This window comes from Hipposideros armiger, unplaced genomic scaffold (genome assembly GCF_001890085.2).
Source record: "Hipposideros armiger isolate ML-2016 unplaced genomic scaffold, ASM189008v1 scaffold_15, whole genome shotgun sequence".
Classification (NCBI taxonomy): Eukaryota; Metazoa; Chordata; class Mammalia; order Chiroptera; family Hipposideridae; genus Hipposideros; species Hipposideros armiger.
Window position 1 is genome coordinate 2948506 of NW_017731365.1, and position 16970 is coordinate 2965475.

At 50.2% G+C, this 16970-nt stretch overlaps 2 protein-coding genes across 3 annotated transcripts in view; both read right to left on the reverse strand.

Annotated features, from left to right (window-relative positions):
- The window catches only part of NPFFR1 (neuropeptide FF receptor 1), a 28649-nt gene extending 13199 nt beyond the window's left edge, over window positions 1-15450 (reverse strand). The window contains exons 1-2 of one of the 2 annotated variants that reach the window (XM_019626481.1): window positions 15289-15336; window positions 7503-7541 (exon numbers count right to left, since the gene is read on the reverse strand). In XM_019626481.1, the coding sequence (XP_019482026.1) occupies window positions 7503-7509 (7 nt within the window). In that variant the 5' untranslated portion in view covers window positions 7510-7541; window positions 15289-15336. Of the gene's footprint in view, window positions 1-7502; window positions 7542-15288 lie in introns of both variants that reach the window. The other variant, XM_019626483.1, reaches the window with a different exon arrangement.
- Window positions 15211-16970, reverse strand: part of LRRC20 (leucine rich repeat containing 20) — an 85622-nt gene continuing 83862 nt past the window's right edge. Inside the window, exon 3 of the mRNA XM_019624572.1 lies at window positions 15211-15365. Within this exon, the coding sequence (XP_019480117.1) occupies window positions 15211-15365 (155 nt within the window). The remainder of the gene's footprint in view (window positions 15366-16970) is intronic.

Here is a 16970-nt window from a genome sequence, read left to right on the forward strand (position 1 = left end):
TCACCTTTTTCACCCCAATCCCCAACCCCCCTCCCATCAGGTAACCATCAGCTTGTTCCCTGCATCTATGAGTTTGTTTGCTTATTTATTTTGTTCTTTAGATGCCACATGTAAGTGAGATCGTATGGTATTTGTCTTTCTCTGTTTGACTTATTTCACTTAGCACAATACCATTCAGGTCCCTCCATGTTGTCATAAATGTTAATATTTTATCCTTTTTTATGGCAGAGTAATATTCCATTGCACTATTTATATATAATTTATATATAAATATATCACATCTTCTTTATCCAATTGTCTATTAATGAACACTAAGGCTGCTTCCATATCTTGGCTTGTAAACGCTGCAGTGAACATAGGGGAGCATATATCTTTTCAAATTAGGGTTTTGAAATTCTTCAGATAAATATCCAGAAGTAGAGTTGCTAGGTCATAAGATAGTTCTCTTTTTAATTTTTTGAGGGACCTCCATACCGTGTTGCATAATGGCCACACCAATTTGCAATCTGGGGGTCTTTTTTTCTATGCTAAGCTTGATCAGTGGGCTCAAGAGATGTCAGCCTGATCCCTCCACTATCAAGTTTCCTATCAACTTTCACCAATGTTTTCAGCAGTAGCAGCCACTAATGATTATTGCCTAGACCCCTCATTGCATCTCAGATATAATCCAGCCTCTTTACTGCATTGTCTGACTCTTGCTTGCCCTCGCTCTGGCCTCACTCCCTGCCAATCTCCTCATTATGCTCTGGCTATCTTGATGGCTCCTACACACTGTTGCTTTTTCCAGCCTCAAGGCCTTTTTCTCTTCTTATTCCTTCTTCCTCTTTCCTTCTTTTAGCTCCCAGCTTAAATGTTGTCTTCTCAGAGAAGACTGACCTGATGGCTCGACTTAAAATAGGTGCCCCACTATCATCTCTCACAGCATCATGTTTATTTTCTTCAATTTGTCAATATTTTATTTGTTTTCAGGCTTATTGTTTTCCCCACCCCCCTAGAAAGTCAGCTCCTAGAGAGCAGGGATCTTCACTATCATGTTGGCAGCCATCTCCCCAGCCTCTTGTCAATGGCTGCCCATAGGAAATGGTTTGATAAACAGTTGTTGAATGAATAAATATTTGTATGAAGAGGAAAAAGAAAGGTGATCCGGACACCAGGTAACAGGGTGCTGCTCAAAACTAGCATTGCTGATGTTAGAAGGCCTTCTCCACGGTCCTCTAGAAAGAATCCCCATCACAGAGTCTATTGGGAGCCTTCCCAGGCAGCTCACCTTTGCTGAGCCTCAAAATCAACTCTGAATCAGTCCCCATGACTGGGGGAACTCGGTGGGTGTGAATGGGTTGAAGAAATTGCTAGAAACTGCCTGGCTAGACTCCAGTATGTTTCCCCCACTGCCTTTCAGTCAGCCTCAGGAATTGTTTAGTGAGCTCATATTCCAAAGTCTGTCCTTGGCAGGTGTCTGGGAATAACCTTACCCATCTCTAGACCCTCGGTTAAGCCTGAGCATCAATCTCTACACTTAGGCCAGTTTCCAGAATTATAGACTCATCTTTCTAAAGGAGGAAAAACTTCCTATTCCTGGCAACTCCCCTGGGCTGGGGTGAGATGGGGTGGAGGCAGGCTGGCCTTCCGCCCGACATAGGCTCCAGGCCAGCAGCAGGAGGCCTCATTAACACCCTGGACTTGTCCTTTCTGGGATCTGCCAGGTACCCTTGTGGATACATTACAGCCTGTGAAAATTTCATCTGCTGAGCCTAATTAAGCCATTCCCCTACTGGGGGAGCTTCCTGGAGGTCTCAGGATATAATAATGTTTCCCTCCAGGGCACTCGGTGATCTCAGAGACCAAGCCCTGGGCCACTGAACACGGAAGGCTGAAGAGAAGATGGGGGTGTACTGGTTCTCAGTGTGGTCCCCAATCAGCAGCATGCCCTGCAACTTGTTAGAATTGCAAATTCTCAGGATTCACCCCTGATTTCGGGAACCAGAAACCCAGCTATATCTCTGTCTTAATGTATCTTATAGGTGATGCTAATATGCACTCCAGTTTGAGACTCCCAGAACTAAAGGACTTGGACCAAAGTCCCTGGAGGTAGTGGATACACACAGACTGGGAAGTCCCAGACCTATTTTCTTCCTTCTCCTAGGTGACTGAATGTTTGTGTCACCTCAAAATTCATATGTTGAAACCTAATCCCCAAAGTGATAGGATTTGGAGGAGAGGCCTTTGGGAGGTAATTAGGTCTTGAGGGCAGAGCTCTCATGAATGGGATTAGTGCCCTTATAAAAGAAGCCTCTAAGAGCTCCCTTGTCCCTTCTGCCATGTGAGGACTCAGCAAAATGATGGTCATATATGAACCAGGAAGACGCTCTCACCAGACACCAAATCTGTTGGTACCTTGATGTTGGACTGTCACAGCCTCCAGAACTGTGAGCAAAAAATCTCTGTTCTTCGTAAGCCACCCAGTCTGTGGTATTCTGTTATAGCAGCCTGAGCTGACTAAGATACCTCCTCATCTCTGTGGGACTCAGCATTCTCATCTTTAAAATGGAAACACGCAACTCCTGGCTACAACCTAAGGTAGGTCATGTACCTCTCTGGAAACCAGAGTCCTCACTGGTAAAGTGGAGAAAAGTTCACACTTACTTAAAAAGGGGTTGTGGTGAGAAGTTGATGAGATAATGTATGAAAAGAACTTGAAGAACGCCGGACACATGACACTTAATATATTAGCTCAGTAGCAGCGGTACTGACAGTATTAAACCACACAATGGATGGGAAGACAGTATTTTTATAATATCCTTGGTGTGGGTCTCCCTGCAATGCCTGATGTGTGAGAAAGACAACACCACCAAAATGAATGCCCTGAGCACAGAATCATCTGGGTATCTCCCTGAGTTCACAGCCCTCCCACTAGTAACTTCATCATTATCGCCACCTGCTTATCTGTCTTGGTACCACTCGGGAGTCCAGCCCCACACTAGAAACCTGAGGTTCACCATTCAACACTCGCTGCCTGAGAGCCTCCTGGGTGAATGTGGCCTGGGGTCTGTGCCCAGGGGCACTGTGGGCCCGTCGAAGGACATAACACAAGGGGCTGTTGGAAGCACAAAGCACAAAATAGTACAAATGGCTGAAGAACACATGAAACAAAAAGTTTAAATTCATTTGTAATCAAAGAAATGCAATTTTAAAAGAACATTGGGGTAACCTTTTCATCAATCAAATTGTCAGAGATTCAAAGTGCTCAGTGAAGGCCAAGTACGGCTGTACACTATGGGGTGTCGAGTGGGGGAAGAGCACAAACCAGCTCAGCCTTGTAATTGGGGCACATCCATCCAGTGCCCTGATAAGGGACCTGCGACCAGAACCAGCCTTTCCACTTCTAGGGATTTTTCCTAAGGAACAGGATGAGATCTAATGGTGTGGGGAAGTACTGACCATCAGTTGTAATGGTTACAAAATAGTATGCACATAGATCATAAGTCTGCATTCTAAATAAAAGTGTGTGTGTGTGTGTGTGTGTGTGTGTACACGAATGACAAAAACAACAACAACAAAATAAAACATATTAGCAGTGTTTGTCCACAGGGGATGTTCATGCAGAAAGAGCCAGCAGACCTGCTGTAGTTCAAGCCAGGGCGAGCTGCACCTCCTAAGATCAGTTTTATTATCTGTTAAATGGGGCAGGGTGGGGTAATGCTGTCTCCCTGCTTACCTCCCCGACTGGATAGGCAGCTCCAGGGGGATGAAATGCTTCATAGAAGAAAACAAGGAAAAAGAAAAAAACAAAACAGGGCACAGTGACTCTGGCAGCATTTCCATGGGCATGGAAAGGCTGAATCCACCTGGACCTCCAGAATGCTTCTGTGTCCTGGGCTGGAGGGAGACCAGTTGGCTTACTCTTCACTACCTCCTTTCTCCAGTGACTTACTTCCTCTGCTTGGGCTGCTTTTCCACAACACACCCACCTCTAGCCAGTGTGAACGTACATCCTTCCAGCTTATGGTCCTCCCTCTGCCACAGAGCTTTGAGGCTCGACAGTAGCTGTGGAGGCTGCCAGAGGCTCCAAGGAAGCTACTAGACTGGAGTCAGGCTGGGAGTGGGGTGCAGAGTGGATCTGACTTGCTGTCCTCTGCTGCCTTACCACACAGCACAACACCACAGCCAAGGCCAACTCGGGGAAGTCCTAATGAGGTGACGGCCTGGCTGCCCCAGTAACCCTGCAAGAACCTCTGCAGATGGCAGTGGCTGTCAATAGGTATCGGGAGAAGGTTTCTTGGCCCTCAGATACCTTCCAAGACATATTTTTGATCCAGGCACCCCAAAATTCTCCTTTCTTTCTCCGTGTTCAAGCTGGATAATAACTGGTGAGGAGACAACTTCTAGGCCAGCTCTAAGTGACAGAATGTTCTTCATGATGTCGAGTTGAATTATCTTACTACAACTTGCCCCCACCTGTCCCATGGAGCCACACAGAACAAGAATGAGCCCCTGTCCCCAGTATCATCACCCCCTCCCTGCCTTTTTCCCACCCCAAACATCCCAGGGTCTCTTCAGTGAGAGGGCTTCCAGGTCCATCTCACTTTCAGTCTATTTTACCACCCCCTGCACACCAGTAATTTCCCTCAAGAATATAAGCCATACCTCCCCCATTTTGAAATGTATGCAATTGATTTTTTTTACCTAAATTCATGACTTCACATTTCACTTATATTTACATTTCATTTTCTTGGTTTCGATCTTGGTTTCCATTCAGTATTCCAGTGAGATAACCTGAAATCTTGAACCTGCCTCTGTATGGTGCTATGGCTCTTAGTCACAGATTTGATAAGCATGTCTTTTATTTTTCTTGGAAATTCTTTAATGTAATGCCAAAGTCAGAGCTCAAGGGACTTCTAGACTGCCTTTAAGCTTTAATGAAAGCCCATTGTCAGTCCTACAGCCCCCTTCCCGCATCTCTCCACCAGTTCACTGGGCTTTCACGGGAGGTCTCTGCAGTGTCCTGCTGATTTCCCATAATTCATCTTTTTACCTCTCAGAAACTCAGTCTGAAAGAGACCTGGTAGGTTTAGCCTGATCTGTTCTTAGTGAGCACTAATATTGGCTCCCAATGAGCACTACATTATTTTCCTTCTCTTCGAAAAATTTTGTTTTTATAAAAAAATCATGTGCTTATCATAAAATGATGAGCTTATTATAAAACAATACCTGTGGCCAATGCATTTGTGATGCTTCCTGCTGCATTCCCTCAGCCCAGTGATTCTAACTGGGCTGGACAGGTCCTTGTACTTCCACACTCCATCAAGCCTGCACCCAGGGCTCTCTCTGCTTATTCTGAAACCATGAATAGGAGCCACCTACAAGTGCAGGAGCGGGGCAACCCTCAACCAGTAGAGAGGGGCAAACAGCAGTCAGCTCTCCACCTCATGTAGGGCAAATCTCAGATGCATTCTGCACTCTTCTCAGAGGGCTAGAATCCCCAGTTGCCCACAGCTAAAACCAGCTCATAAAAACACCTATTTCTCCCCTTTTTTCCCTGTCCTATTTCACTCTTTGGACTCCCACTTCTAGGCATCACCTCCCAAATTAACTCCTTGTACCCAAGTCTTAGTCTAAGGATATGCTTTCAGAAGCAGGAGAATCCAAACACAGATGTAAATGACCATCTCTCTGCATAGATCTTACATATATAAACAATTATAAGCCATGTAATATTGCATACAGGGGTCATACGACACAGGTGTTCTAAACCCTACTCTTTTTTGATTACTCACAGTAGGCAGTGAAAATATTTTCATGCCAGTAAATAAAATCCTAAGCACAGTTCTGAATGTGTGTAGTATGCCACTGCAGGTGTATCTGGTCTTTAATTTACTTAATTTGTGGACATCTACATGGTTTCCAGTTTTGCACTGTGATGAAAATGCTCACATACATATCTTTGCAAGTGTACAAGATGGCCTCCTTTGAAAAAATTCTGAGATGTGTGATTGCTTTATTGTCTCCTATGGGTTTCATAATTTATTCTGGAATTTTAATAGAGATCAATATTAATCTTAGCAGTTTAGAGGTTTTTTTTAAAAATCTATATTTCCCTCCTTTTTGAAAATAGGAAATTTTCCCTTCTTCAGTTTTCTGGCACTTCCTTCATTCTCTGTAATTTCCTTTAAGGCAGTGATTATATCTGCAAATGCCTCCAGGTCTCTGGGATGTCATTTGTCTGGGCTTCGATTATTTGTGGCTTGAATGCCTTCTTCTTACCACCTATTTTGAGTTTCAATTTCCTCCTTATGCTCCACCATTTGAAGTAAAATTGCCTGTGCATTGCTCTGCCTGCCTTCCCTTGTGTGTTAAGATTACACCACATGCCGCAAGTCCTGAGCAGATGACTTCTTGTTCTCCTTACTGATACTTTGAAAGCTCTTTGCTTTGTCTTTGCCAATTTCCCCCAGTTTCTGGTCACAGCGCTTTGCACATGTCCTCTTACACATTCCGCCAAGCTTCCAGATCCATCTTGGGTTATACAATCCTCGTTGCATCTCTTGTGTGTGATTTCAAACCTTAGCTCACTGGAAAGCTACAAGTGCAGCCATACAAGATCTCCCTTTTCTTTCTTGCCAGCAATGTTCGCAGTTAGTTGCTTGGAATTTCAGGGTTGTATTACCTCCTGCATCAGCCAGCTCTCCCTGGCAGGAATTTGTTCAACCCATCTTGGTTTATGTCACCCTCACAGCCATCCTGAGAAGCCAGCTGAACGTAAGTTTCTCCATTCAACAGATGGGTCACCAGTGGCACCAGAGAGGTTTAGGCACTACTCCAAAGACAGCCAGCGAGCCAGTGGACCAGCCCTCAGTCTACCAGTTTCTTAACCTAAATACGCTTTCCCTTGCCCACACTGGCTGTGAGAGTGGCTTGGGCCCTCACTTGGTATGGTTAAAAGCAAGCAGCCTTATGCCTGGGGCTACTATCCCTTAACATCCTGGAGGTCAGGTCCACAGCTCTCTCTTTTCCCCCAAGGAGAGACATTCTCTCTGCATGGAAGAGGTCTGGTCTAGAATTCCGTCTCCCCCACTACTCCCTCCCGTTCAAGCAGACAAAATCGGTTGCAGTTCCTAAGGCTAATAGCCAAACTGTCCTCACCTGATTTCAAATGATCCCCTGCCCAGGCACATGTGAGCGTGCTACACGCTCACCGGACACGGATGTACTCCAGGTCTTTCTCTCCTCTCTGCCTCTGTTTCGCACGCGCAAACACACACACACACACACACACACACACACACACACACACACACACGCAACATTGAACTCTGGGTCTTCTCCCTCTTGCAGCGTCTCTGTCTCTGTCACGCGCGTACACACACATACACACACACACACACACACACACACAGAGTCAAAGATATCTGGCTCCGGACAACCCTTACTTCCCCTTGGCTCACTGCTCCTGAGTCAGTACCCCATCCACGCCCATCCCCAGTCCCAGCCCCCAGGTCACTCACCCTCCATGTTGCCCACTCCCTCCTGCTCCGGGACAGCCTCTGAAAGAGGGAGGTAGCGGCCCATCAGAGCCGGTAGGGACAGAAGGGCAGTCTTCCGGGCGCTGGCTTGTGGGGTCTGCGCCCCTGCTTCTGAGCCCCACGGATCAAGTCCGCGCCCCGCGCCGGCGGGCAGAGGGCATGCGCTCACAGCCCCAGCCCGTCGCCAGGTCTCTTCCCTCGGGATTCAGATTCAGTCTGCCAGCGGCCAGGGCTGAAGGCTCCCGCGCAGCGCTTCTGCCCGGGGGGTTCTGCCGCCCACAGCCCGCTGCCCAGCGCCTCTCGGGCGGACCGGAAGGAGGGGGCCAGCGCGGTGTCGTCGCCATGGCACCCGCACACCTCTGCCCGCCGCAGCGCCCCCTGCCCCAGCGCCCTGCCAAGCGAGGACGTCTTGAACTCGCCTCCCTGATGGAGATCCCGTGGTAGGGACTGAGCACCCCTCTCAAGTGGGAGACACACCCCACTACCCACTGCACCCCAGCAGCAACGTCCAATAACTTCATACCCTTTCCTCTGTGCCCCGCATACCATTCCTCATCCTTGGCCCACCCCATCCTGACCCCCCAGTCACCCACCCTGGTGACCAGGCCCCTGGGGCCCAGGCCCCTGGGGCCCTCCTGAGAAGGGGATGTGAGGCAGATGTGAACACACAGGAGGGCCAAAGGAGGGGAGTGGGGGCGCCCTATTAGCTCTGAGCTCTCCGAGAAGAGTAGGGTCTACCGTGTCCCATATATGCTCAGTGACTCTGGAATTAACCGGCCCTATGCGCTCACCAGGCGTTTACCCTTGGGCAAGTGTTTTACCATCACCTGAGTCTCAGTTTCTGCATTTGTAAAATGGTTTTCCAGGGTGGCAAATGGGATGATGTCGAAGTTTCTACCCAGCACATAGTAGATGCTCAACAAATGGTCCCCTTAAGCTGGGTGGGAGGCCATCTCCCTTCCACCATTCCAGCCCCTGTGGGGCACCCAACAGCCACCACCACCAACTTTTATCACGTGAATGAAGATCTCAGGTTCCAGGCAGGTGAAACAGTAAATGGGCCATTCCTTCCTGTAATGAACGTCAGGGGTTGATTTCAGGGGGACTCTGGGGAAACGGGTCACATCAGGCTTCTTCGTCATCTCCTTCTCCCTCTAGCTCTTCCTCTGCCCTGAGTGCCTGGCAGAGTCACCGAGCTTGAATGGCCTTAGAGGTCACTGAGTCTACCCTGACCTGGGGCAGGTGTCTTGATCCTAATGCCCAACAGTGGGTACTCCTGCCCTCAAATCACTCTCTCTTGCCCCAGGGTAGCCCTTCAGAGAGCAGGAGGGGGGGGCGGGTACCCTCTCAAGTCCGCCTTTCTGCAGGCAGATGACTGGAGTTTCTCTGGGCTTTTTTTTTCTTCCTGTGACTTGCCTGCTTTTTCCCAACTATAAACTGGGGATAATAATAGTATTTATCTCCTAGAGTTGTTGTGAAGATTAAAGGAGTTATTCTCTGTAAAGCACTTGGAATAGTATCTGGCACATAGTAAGTGCTCAATAAATGTTAGTTATTCGTATCATTACTGTATTGAGTCCATCTTCCTATGGAAGTGCTCACAGTTCTTGAAGTTCTTCATATTGGCAGGACCCAGAACTATGACATGTCATATCAAGCGCCCTTGACCAATGAAGAGTTCATAACACAGCTGAAAAGTCTGTAAAGCCTAGCATTGACATTTATTGTGTGTGTGACTTTCTAGGAAAGTTATATAACCTCTTTGTGCCTCAATTTCCCCTGATGTACAAAAGAGAGATAATAATACTATCTACCATATAGTAAAGCACTTACAATAGTGCCTGGCACATAGTAAGTGCTCAATAAATGTGAGCTATATTTATCTGGGCACTAGGTTTTGAATAATCCAGTGTCATTTTCTCCTTGGGCTTTTTCTCCTCCCCCCACCCCTTTCTTCTTTCCTTAGTGGCCACATCATTTTCGTGCATTAACTTAAGCGTGTGGTCAATTACCCCCATTCCCCATCTTTTTTATTTGAGTGGGTCTGGATCACAGAGCCTCTTTTTTTCCTCCTGCCTCCTCTGCTATAGACTTGTACCTTCCACTGTCAAAATGTTTGTTTGTACAATGCCCAGGTACAGGTGGCACCATACAAAACAAATTCAGTGTGTCCAGTCTTTGAGGGGCAGGCAGAGCAGTGCCGTGGAGAGAGTGACCTGGGCTTGAATTGTTCCTCCATCATTTATTATCTGTGTGAGTCACTTACATCCTCTAACCTCATTTTCCCCATCTGTAGAATGGGATTTAAGATTGTTTTTCAAGGCTGCTGTGAGGATTAAAAGTCAAGTGCCAATAATAGAGTGACCTTCCTTACCCCCAAAGTTATAGGTAGAGGCCAAACAGATAGATTGGGTCAAGGTCTCTCTATGCAGATTTTAAAATGTGCCTCTTTTCACTCCCCTCCTTACCCCAAAGGGGTTCCCAGGAATCCTGAGGCACTGTAATGCCCTATCTCAGATCACGACTTCTTCCAGCTTCACCGGACCTGGGAGTACTGGAGGCTGGGGTACTTCCCAGCCCCGAACCTTGGGGCCAGAGCCCTTCCAACAAATAGGGCACCATTGCTCCTAGTCAGGTGAAGCCACTGAGGCTAACAATGCCTCATCCAATACTGCACAGCTGGACAGTGGAGGAAAGAGGTGGACATTCCTCTGGACTCCTTGGGCATTGGCCCGGCTGCCCCCCACCCCAGCCTGCCTTCATGGTTCTTGTCCCTCTTGGAGCTTCTGAGAAACTATGGGTGCAGCCATGCAGAGCACAGAAGCAACCCCTGTCCATCTTGAGGAGCCACACCACTTCCTTGCCCTTCAGGGCTTCCTGCTCCTATTCTGGCCAAGCCCTTGGCCTGGCCCCTCATCGTCAGGGGAGCTTCTCCCCAACCCATCCTACCCCCAACATCTGTGGACTAGGGAGTCTTTTCACAGAAAGCCCCACCATCCTGGAAACTGATTTCCATCTGAAAAGCTGGGTATCAGCAGGTGGCGGGAGGGCAGTGGGACTGAGAAGGTCCTTGAAGGGAGAAGAGCCTCCTGTGCCACTGGAATCGATGAGGACACCTGCTTGGAAAAGGGTCTAAAGAGAGTGGGGGAGAAGGCAGAAGGTGATCTTCTTGGAATCAGGCTTTCTGGGGGGCAGCGAAGGAGGTCAAAGGGGTCAGTAGTATGACTGAAGGATTGCCTTCCAAGCAGGTTTAATGACCCGGCATCCTTCCTGGTCCCACGCCCTCAGTGAGTGTAGGTGGAATGCAAGAGGCCTGTGCTGGTCCCTCAGAGAACTCCTCCTCTAAGCAGAGATGAAGCTGTGTTCTGAGAAGACTGAGAGAGTTGTAGGTGCCTGGGAGGACTGACATGAAGCCACAGAGTGACCTCCCTTGTGGTGGGATTCCTCCCTCGTGGTGGAAAAGCCAAGCATCTCTAATGGGAGACCCAGTCTCTCTCTCCCTGGCTGGAAGTGCACGCAGGCCTTTAGGGGTGAGGAAGGCCACTGGCAGCGCCACCATTTAGAAAAGGCTCAGAATCCACAGGGAAGGGGAAGGGGGTCTCAGCCTGGTGGCAATATGGTCCCTGGTTAGTAGACTCCCGACACATTACCAGCATTTCCAGCATCTGTCTGGTGGTGGGAATGGGGTGGAGGAGGAGGAACTGTCCCCTTGAAGAGGGAGGCCAAGGGATCTGCAGAGAGGCTGAGGCCTGGACCAGGGTAGAGTCCCTTCCTGGGAGCCAGGAGGTGCCACTCCCTCTCCTCAGCCAGCCTCTGAGGAGCACTTCCTTCAAAATGCTCCTTAGTGAGCTCTGCCCAAGGAAGGAGATCAGAGTTGTTATCAGTGTTTATGAATGACACGTGAGGGTTCTAATGGCTGAATCATTCCCAGGGCACAGCTAGGGCAGCACGGTCCAGGAGGAGAGGCAAGGACTGCTAAGCAGACAAGCTCCCAAACTCCAACACTCATCAAGGGCTGCAGAGGAACATGGGGCAGGAGCCAAGGAGCCTGGGCATTTGTGTGGACTCTGCCACAAGCTCCCTGCACATCCTTGGGCAAGTCACTCCAGCCATCTATAAAATGGGAGAGGACTGGACCAGAACTTTCTCACTCTGGCCGTTTATCTTTTCCTTTGGAGAACCCAGAATAAGGAGTTTCTTCCTGAGGAGGGGCTTGGGGCACACTGAGGAAATTCAGCTCTCTAGCTAGGGCCCTGCACCCTGTGAGGTGATGGTGAAGGCTGCTAGCTCAAAACGGGGTTCAGGTCAATCTCCATGGCGTCTTGAAGAACACGTCTTTGGGAAGGTGTTGAAGCCTCTTGAGAAAAGTGGGCAGCTCTCTCGGCCTCTTCCAGGTTACGTGGGACCTTTTAGAAACAATTTCCCAGGTCCTGGATACCAATTCTAAGAGATGTGGACACTGGTCCAAAGGCTTAGATTTGAATCCCGGTTGCCCCACCGACTAAGTCTGACCTCGGCCAGGTTCTCCCTGTGTAGCCCTTTCACTTTACAGACAGGAAATGGGACCAGAGAGGAAAAGGGATTTGTCCAACTCACAGAGCTAGCTAGGGTTGTTAAAAGGATTAAGTAAGCTACTATCTCTAACACGTTAGACACTGCCTGGTACCACTAAGCTCTGTGTGTTTGTTAAATAAAAATAATGGCGTGTCAGCCTAAAACCCAAGGCAAACTCAGGTTGGCCTTTCAGATTTGGAAAATAAAAACTGACCTGAACCTTGAACCCAGGAGCGGGTGTCTAACTTGCATCAGGACACCTGGAGGGCTTGTTGAAACAGTGCTGGGCCCTAGTCCAGCGTCTGGTTCTGTGGGTCTGGGGTGGGACTGAGAGGTCGCACGTCTCACCAGCTCCCTGGTGATGTCAGTGCTGCTAGTCCAGAGACCCATCTTTGAGAACCACAGACCCTGAGGAATGAATTACTAAGGATGTCATTTCTGGCATCAGTAAGGGAAAAACGGGGACAGCAGGTCCCTTCACCCATTCCCAGGTGTCCGGGTCTCCCCAGGGCTGACATTTAATGGCTCAGCAGCAGCCCAGCTTTGGGGCATGCATCAATTCCTCTTGGCTGTGCCTGTGCCCATCTGTGACGCTACTGAGTATCATCCTAGTCTAGCTTTCAGGTAGAGGGCAGCCCCTCCTCTTTGCAGGTGGGTGGGTTTGACACTCAGGTTATAGGAGGCCTGTGCAGTGAGAATCAAACACCAACCAGGCAGGTGAAACCAATGCATTCTTTATTGCCAACTGAAGCTAAGGGCTCACGCACATTGTGGGCTCTGATCTGGGGCTTCCCTGCTGCCCAAGCTTTCCCAGAGAGGCCAGGGCAAACTCTCCAAGCAGAGTAGAAAACAGCTTCCAGGAGCAACCCCTCGGAAGGGCCTGAAGTGAGGACCCGGGGAAGCAGCAGCTTGGCATGTGGAGTTAACCAGAAAGGCAGAGCCAGAAGGCCAGGCAAACCCAACCCTCATCCCCTGGTGACTTCCAGTCACTGCCTTCGCTGGGATTGCCACGCAGACTCTGAAAAGAACTAAGAGGCCAGGGGTCTCTGGGGGCTGCTTTAGGGAGGGGGGCGGGCACAGACTCTTGAGCCCTGGTGGTGTCGGGGGAAAGATGAGAACCTTCACCCTCCACTCTCAGGACACCCCCAGGGCCACCCCAGGCCCTTGCTTCTCAAAAGGTAAAGTGCTTGTCCGAATACCTGGGGCTCTTCTGGAGAGCAGGTTCTGATTCTAGAGGTCTAGGGTGGGGCCTTGGGGCCTGTGTTTCTAACAAGCTCCTATAGGTGCCAATGCGGCTGGCCCACAGACCATACTGAGTTGCAAGGCTCTGGCCGTAAATGCCTTTGTGCACATCAGGAAAGTGTACCCCTTCTTCAACAAGGAGAAACCCCATTCCAGGACACAGGGTGAATGGGGCCAGGCCAGTCTGGGCTAAACCACAGCCCCTGCTTGTCCCCAGCTGAACTCAGTAGCCCTAGAGATCTTGTCTGGTCTCCTCCCCTTGAAAACACTTCTCTCAGAGCTTGACCACCCAGGCCTTGGGAGATGAGCGGAATAAATGAGGCATCTCTTGGGACACCAAGTGCTCGGTAATGTGCCAATGATCAACCAACCTGTCAGTTTCTTGCCAAGAGACAGGAGGCCTGGGCAGCGGCAGCCTCAGGGCTTGGGAAGGGGAAAGGAACAAAGGCTTTCTCAGAAAGGGTGACTGCTCTGAGCGGTGGTCTGAGCTCTTAACAGCTTAACTCTAAAAGTGAAGAGTGGCCACTGGTCCACGGATGTAGGATTTGGGTGGCCTGGCTTGCGCCAAGTCCTGGGGCCTCCTCATGTGTCTCCCACAGACAAAAGTCCAGACCAGGTGGGCTCTGATCTGCTTGCTCCATAGGTGAGAAGGTGGCAGGTAGATACCTGCGGGATCAAGAGGTCAGGGGTTCTCCAAACCACAGGTGTTGTCAGGAAGAAAGAGCCCCAGCCTATCTCCCGGCAGAGGGACAGTTGTCTCTGTTTGCTGGGTGCTGTCCCCGAGTTAGCATTGAAAAGTCCCACGTCCAGAGCAAACAGGGATGGTTGATCACCCTAGTGCCTGGCCACACCCTTGACTCTGCTGAGGGCCTAGAAATGACTAGGTTATCAGGGAGTTAGGGGGTGGCCTGGGAGCTGGCCGGCTACAAATCCAACGGTCCATCACAGTGCCTTCTGCCTGCAGGTGGAACAGTGACAAGGCAGCCAGATTGCTGCCAGGGGGAGACTGTGGTGAGGGTGGCACAGGTGCAAATGGCTTTGTTTCTCTCTGCGCCACCTCTTCTGCAGCTCAAGGGTTGATGCCAGGCACACCTGGTCACTCCTGAGGGAGGGATGGAGCACTCAGAACTTCCTACCCTAGAGGTTTCTTAATCACCGGAAAGACAGAGCCACCTTGATCTGCTGCCCAGTTTCCTGGCTTGATGGTCCTTGGGCTCCTATATAAACATTGTCAGCCCTGCTGTAGCGTTGGGCCATACTCCCTCTGCAGCTTTCCCATGACTCCTAGTTCAGTCTCCCGCCAATCCAGGGGCCCACAGGGCTGAGGCTGGGGCACTGTGAAAGGCCTCAGTTGGGTCAGTTCTTAGGAAGCAATAAATAGATGCAGGTTGTCTTCTATTCCTCTCGGGCCAGTGACTGGCTCTCAGCATGAGAAACAAGGCCTCAACCCACAGGGGCCAGGAAATGCTCAGCGATCCTCAGCCACGGGCTCAGAAGGTACCCGAGGATTGGAAGGTAACTTGGAGGCATGTGTTCCCTAAATGGCCTCCAAGGAGCCCAAAGGTGGTAAAGGCCCCCCCCACCACCACCCCTCTCCCCAAATTACAAGACTCAGAGAGGGCGGGGGTCTGCCCAAGTTTGCACAAAAGCTGTGGGTGCCCAGAGTCTGGGCTCCAGCCTCTGCCTTGCCTTCTCCCCCTGGGCATTCCAGGACCCACTACTGCTCTAAGCTATCTATCCTGGACCGCTGCACCCCTTCCCACCACGCGCTGTTCGGCCCACCCACCCCCAGCCCCCAAAGCTTGGCCTCCCATGGGCCCATGGGACTCCCTCCCCTCAGGGTGCCAGGCCAGGTGGCCTCTGTCCCTTGCTGGGTGGGCATGAGGAGAGACGTCTAAGGTGGGGGGGCCCGAGCGCCCTCCGGAGACATGAGCATGTCAAACTTGATGAGTGGCGGGGCGATGACGCGCACCTCAGCGTTCAGCGGGTTGAGGCGGAGGTTGATGCTGCGCAAGGCGGGCATGGCGGCCAGCTTCTCCACGGGCACATCTGTTGGGGAGAGAGGGGCAGGTTAGGGGTCCCGGGGCCAAGCAGGCAGACAAGAAGGATGATGGAACAGGAAGATGTTGACACTCATCTGCCTGGGAGGCCAGAGCAGCTCTCCATCACCCACCGCACGTGGGCTCAGCTCCTGGCGCCCAGCCCCCGGTGAGGGGCCTTTGGGGCCCACCAGGGCATTACAACCACATGCAGAAAAGCATCCTAGAAAATAAAGGTAAACGTAGAATTACCATTTATCCCAGCAATTCCACTCCTGAGTAGAACTGAAAGAATTGCAAACAGGCCCTCAAATACTTATGCACAAATGTTCACGGCAGCACTGTTCGCAATAGCCAACTGTTCATCAATGGATGAAGGGAGGAACAAAATGTGGGGACACACTTTAAAAGCATGCACAGTGGGTGGCCGGGTGGCTCAGTTGGTTAGAGCGCATGCTCTGAACTACAAGGTTGCCAGTTCGATTCCCACGTGGGCCAGTGAGCTGCGCCTTCCACAACTAGAGTGAAGACAACAATTTGAGCTGAGCTGCTGGTGGGCGGCCAGATGGCTCAGTTGGTGAGAGCACAGGTTCTTAACACCAAGGTTCTTAACACCAAGGTTGCCGGTTCGATTCCCACATGGGATGGTGGGCTGCGCCCCCTGCAACTAGACTGAAAATGGCGACTGGACGACTTGACTTGGAGCTGATGGGCCCCAGAAAAAAAGCACTGTTACCCGATAAAATTAAAAAATATAAAAGAGCATGCACATATCCTGCTCCTCATCAAAGTTTAGTATCCAGCACCCCTACATTTAACATCCACTGATGATTCTTGCCTGATCTGCTCTTTATGTTGGTTACAAAATGACTTTCCAGCCCCAGCAACAGCTTCCCTTCTCTCTCATTTATTTATTATCAACATGGATGCCTATGTTTCTAATTGTTTATAATTCATTATTGCATTTAATTATCTTGGTGCTCAAATTGTCCCACATTTGGCCAGTGGGAGCCCCTTCAATCTTGCTGCGGTGACTTTTAACCTGCCCCTGGCACTTTTTGGATACATTTCCTTGTTTTCCGATAAGGCTCATCTCGAGCCGTAGCTGCCCCAGCCGTGCAATCAGCCATCAGGAAGTCCTGGTTCCTTTCAGTAGGGAAGGGTATCCATGCCCTCTACTAACGGTGCTGATGACTAAGCCATATTTTACAATCCACCCACGAGGCTTCCTGTGCGTCTGATCTGCTTGCTTTTCACGGTTGCCCAGAACATGATCCCGTGTCCCCACCACACTCTATCTCTCTACTCTGCCAGTGATGGACACCCAGGTGGCCTCTATGTGTCCTTAGGGCTAGTATGACACTGCCCCTGGATGTATGCCCAGGAACAGGGCTGACTGTTCTATCAAAGACTGTGTGTATACTTCATCTAACTGCTCTCTAGAACTCCTGCTGAGTCAATCAGGAGCTCCAGTCACCCTGCTGCCCCAGGGCTTTCAAAGGAGGCTGCCTAGACTTGCCGGCCCCCACCTCCAGGCTGACGGATGCTGAGCCCCTAACCTTCAGTGAGAGCTCTGCAGTGAAAGGTAGGCAGTGCCTGGAAAGGAGTGAGGAGA